Here is a 4,737-nt window from a genome sequence, read left to right as displayed (position 1 = left end):
CAGTGCATTCTGGGAGTTGTAGGCTTTGGAGATTTTGTTTGTTTTCTGTTTCGTTTTTGGATTTTTTGCATCTTTCCCTATAGCAGATTTGATCCTGTCATTAACAGTTGAACACCTGATCCACTAAGAAGAGAAATAAGACTCTAAGGATTTTAATACCACATTTGAGCAAATATATTGGGTGGGTCTTAAAGCAAATAGAAGCCTAACTTACTCATTGTCTAGAGTAGTCCTCTATTCTAGTATCAATAAACGGTCTGTGTAGGTGTCAAGCTAGAAAATGTGTACCACAGTTTTGGAGAATAACTAAGATTTTTTTTTCCTCATTGTTAAAATATCACCCAAAGCTAATATTTGTCTTTCAGACCATATTCAACAAATATTAAAAAGCTGTACCTTAAAAAGTCATTCTATACTAATTTTAAAAATATGGGGGGAAAGGCATTTTGAAAGTAGAGCTGCAGCAGTAACCAAAATACACAACATCCGGAACAATTAATGTTTACATTCTGGTGAGTCATAGAAGATAAATAAGTAATAAACTAATCTTCACAACTGCTATGAAGATAACTAAAATTGGCTTAAAGAGAAATTAATGTTAGGTCTCTGTGAGGAGGGGAGGGTGCTGATGAACAAACCCATCAACAACATGCGAACATTTCAGTCAGATAAAATGACAACAATGAAGTTTTAAGGCTACAGTCAAAACAAAACACTTTGGAATTAGAGCAAAATGTGCTATAGAAAAGAATAATTACAAGAGAAAGCCAGAGTTGTAGATAGCGATCAGATCATTGTAGGACCTTAAAAAAGTTACTGGGATATTTAAATAGGTGGATACATTATGTCATATCCAAAGCCTAGTTGTGCCAGGGCAGCAGGATAGGTTTGTAACAGTGGTCCATTTTATGCTTTGAATATAGCCTTATTGCTCTGCCACTGTGACTTATTTTTAAAAGAACATGTTTCTCTTCCTTTCTTCTACACCTCCCCAATCCCTTCCTCCTCCCTAATCTCAGAGGAAATAGGATTACCTTTCTTTCCCATCTGTCCTTGAGTATACACCACCTCAGGAATGCAGTAATTCAGATTTTTGTGGGTGGCACCAAAAGAGCTCCCAAATTAACAAATGAATTACAACTCTGGACAGAACACGTGAAATGTAGTTTTTGAATCACCTCTTTAAAAGTCCCCTGCTCCCCTTGAGGGACAGAATCATAGCCTCTGGGACAGGAGTCCTCTGTGTTTCTCCATTGATACCAAATCAATAAAACTTCTTTTCCCTTTTTCTCAAAACTGTGTCCTCATTGTTAGGTTGGGGACAAGGACTTAACTTTTAGTAAAAAATTTGGCAACCCAGATGGAACTCAACAGCAACCTCTGTTTCTTGGGCAGGCCTGACTCTCCAAGCAGCCCCACTTTCATGTGCTGATGATGCAAGGTGGTTGGAGAACTTGTTGAGGGCCAATTGCAGGAATTAGGAAAGTCTGCCTCAGGTGAAATCAGAGGAACTATTCCTGTGAGTAAGGGGAGGGACTGAGAGACTCTCCCAGCAGTTGCCTGAGCTTTTTCTGCATCAGAAACCCCAGCCTTCCTTCTCTCCTGAATTGTAGGGTTGCTCCATCTTGGGCCACTTTGAAAAAAAGGAAACTGAACTTAGTAAAGTAGCCACATTGTTGGCCAACTGGTGAGTTCCTCAGGCATTGAGACTCTCGGTTCCACACATCTGGTTCCTCTTCATGAGAACATCTGATCCCATTCTGTGGTGACATCTGTGATGCCACAGGTGTAGGAGACATGGTCAAGCAGGACTTGAGAACCTAGAGATATTTACTTATTTCAGGTCTGTTCTAGGTTCTCATTGGTTTGTTGGTCTTGAATTTGGAAATTCCTTCTATATGTCTATGTTTTTGTTTGTGTCTGTTACTACCTCTTTTAAGACATGTTGATTTTATGAGTAGTCTCTTGGGAAAGTTCTTGGCTGCTCTTTAAAAGGTCCCCATCTGTCAGTCAGATCCTTTCTGGTTGTCTGTTTCTTTTTTGTACAATCTTGCAATTGGAGTTGGTCTGTTAGAGTAAAGTGAGGTGAAGAAAGGGCCACCTATACTTATAAGCCTAAGAAAAAGATAATATTTTACTGTAACAATCTGGCTTTGAATAGTTTTCCAAATTATACAGTCTTGCAGTTGGAGTCGAGCTGTCAGATGTACTGTAAGTGGAAGAAATTCTGTATGAGCAGATCTGTCTGTTTTAAAGGTTCCCGTCTGTCAGCCATGGTTTCAGGGTTCCTCTGGTTCACTGTTTCTGAGTTTCTTTTTCTAGTATCTGATACTGGCCCTTTAAGTATGGGCCATACTACATTGATCTTACCACCAGTGTCTCTTAGGAAGAAAGATCGTCCTGAATGGGCCACCTATTGATAGATATAAGCCTAATACCTGAGGACACAGGCATAAGGCTTTATTGATAAATGCTTAAGGGGAAGATCCAGAAGTGACAGACTGAACAGATAGCACCTGTCCCTGAAGGTGCTTTGCCAAGCAGTGCCTCTTCTCCCTCAGTTTTTTGTTCAGCGGTGACCAGTGGGTCGAATGATATGTGTCCTTTCCACAGTGCCTTCAGTTCTACCTCAGTCACCACTGAAAAAGGGGTTTTATATGTTACCCTGTAGAAGCAGTAATATAATCAGTATTAGCTTGTTTAGTTTGTTTGTGTGACCAGCTTCCCAAGGAGCAACAGTCCTGATGTTAAAACAAGAAAATAACTTTATACAGATAACATTAACTTGCCCTAGTTCTCAGGGTATAAGAGAAAGGGTGAGCCAGTGTTCTGTGTGATAATAGGCATTTAGACATATTTAGCCCAAGTACTGTCATTGTTTCCATAATTTGGGAAGGTTTGGGGGAATTTATAGGGGGGCATTCAGGGACATGGTGTTGTGTTGTTCATTTTTCTTTAAGGATGGATGCATGATCCGATGATGAACAGTTTCTTTTTTAAAAAAGCATTCTGGGGATTTTGTGGGTAAATGTAGTAGATTGAACATGTACATTTATATTTCTCTGCCTCTCCAAATCTAAAATGACAAGAATTTGCAGATATAATTAAGTGATGGATCTTAAAGTGGGGAGATTATTCTACTGGGTGAAATGTAGTCACAACAGTTTTATGATGAGGCAATTACCAGGTCTGTGTATTTTGTTTCTCTGGAGGGAGCAGAAAAAGGAAATAGAAAAGGGGGAGAGTTGCTAAGAGATTAAGGTAGATATAATCCTATTAATACTTCAAAAGCCCTGCCCATGTTTCATTTGTCAATCAAGCAGCTCTCTTTGTTTCTCAGCCACACATAAGCACAGTTAAATATTTGCTTATTTTTCAACTGTTGAACATAGTAAAACTAACAATTTGTCATGTTCCCCTTCACCCTCCTAAAATATTGCAAATGTCTTCAGGATAGGAATTATCGCTATGTATCTTGTGAATTTTGTGCCTAGCATCACATCTAGAATTTAGTCTGTTTTCAATACTGGTTTTTGATCTACAGGGTGGCTTAAGGACTGTGTATTTGGGATAGATTTCTAGAGCATTTGATCTGGAATTACTATTCATTACATACATCAGTGACTACATATTTGTCAAAACCTTGCAGATATTATAGAACCCCAGATTATATATGAATGGCCAATTAAGAAGCTTGAAACAAATGAGCATATAGGGAGAAGTTCATGAAGGTGAAAGACAAGGTGTAAATTTCATGCGGCTGGAATTTTTGCCGTTTTGTTTTGTTTTTAGTACTGGATCCCCAATACCTAAAACAGTGGCTGGCATAGATTAGGCTTTCAATCAATACTAGGTTGAAGGATGGATAGGTGAATGAATGAATGAATGAATGAATGAATGAATCAGAACTCGCCTCCTTAACACGTGTTAAGCTATGGACAATAGCGCATAACCTGGTCACCACAAGCCTGAAGAACCCTAGGCTTCCGTCAGGCCGCTTCTCCTTGAGTGGGCGTGGCTGAGGCGTGCACTTCACCCCGCCCCTCTGCTAGTCTGTGCGGCCACGCCTCCACCACCGCCGCCGCTGCCGCCGCCGCCGAGCGCAAGGGCTTCTGGGAGCCAAGCCTCGGGGTCTCGGGGAAGGGGCTCAGGTGGCCGCCATCTTGGAATGCGAACCGGGTCGCTACGCTCACGCTAGGTTAGAAACGACCGCCACTCTGTTACCTGAAGCCGACCTTATCTCCGCCCGCACTGGAGTCAGGGCACCGGAGAATATCACATTAATGGGTAAGTGGGAGTGACACAGGCCAGTTTGGGGAAATCCAGGCTTGGTCCTTTTGAATTCCATTAGTTCTTGTGGCCACTGTTTTTATTGACTCGTTTCCTTGCGAAGGGTTCTGGACCTGGCCTTAACAGGGTGTTTCTCAGATTTTCCAGAGGGTGACAGCAGTCGTGGGGGCGTGGCAGCCCGACTTTCCGTTGTAGATAAGAAGGCGCGGTGAGAGATTCTTTCTGACAGCCAGGCTGGTCCTTGGAAGGAGCTTTAGGCAGCGGATCTGAACCTCACACCTCAATCGCTCACCGTTTCTGGGTGGTTCTTCTCCATACGTAGTCTTGCCAAAGGTTGCTGCTCACACCTGGTAACCAGTGGCTGGGAGTTTATGGAAATGCCACAGTGCAAGAGACAGGATCCTGGGGTTACCTACGTGAAGCAGTTCTACCTCCTCCAGCTGCTCT

The 4,737-nt window shown here is 41.9% G+C and overlaps 1 protein-coding gene across 5 annotated transcripts in view; it reads left to right on the top strand.

The window, feature by feature from the left end:
* Window positions 1-4,073: 4,073 nt before the first annotated feature.
* Window positions 4,074-4,737, top strand: part of Kpna5 (karyopherin subunit alpha 5) — a 37,490-nt gene continuing 36,826 nt past the window's right edge. For 4 of the 5 annotated variants that reach the window (XR_013424921.1, XR_013424920.1, XR_013424919.1 and 1 more), the window contains exon 1: window positions 4,076-4,287. Coding sequence is in view for 2 of the 5 variants with exons in the window: in XM_078019339.1 (XP_077875465.1) it covers window positions 4,284-4,287 (4 nt within the window). In the remaining 3 variants the exon portion in view is untranslated. Of the gene's footprint in view, window positions 4,288-4,737 lie in introns of all 5 variants that reach the window. The other variant, XM_078019340.1, reaches the window with a different exon arrangement.

The sequence above is a fragment of the Ictidomys tridecemlineatus genome, chromosome 8 (assembly GCF_052094955.1).
Source record: "Ictidomys tridecemlineatus isolate mIctTri1 chromosome 8, mIctTri1.hap1, whole genome shotgun sequence".
NCBI lineage: Eukaryota > Metazoa > Chordata > Mammalia > Rodentia > Sciuridae > Ictidomys > Ictidomys tridecemlineatus.
This window is presented reverse-complemented; position numbering and strand designations above follow the sequence as displayed.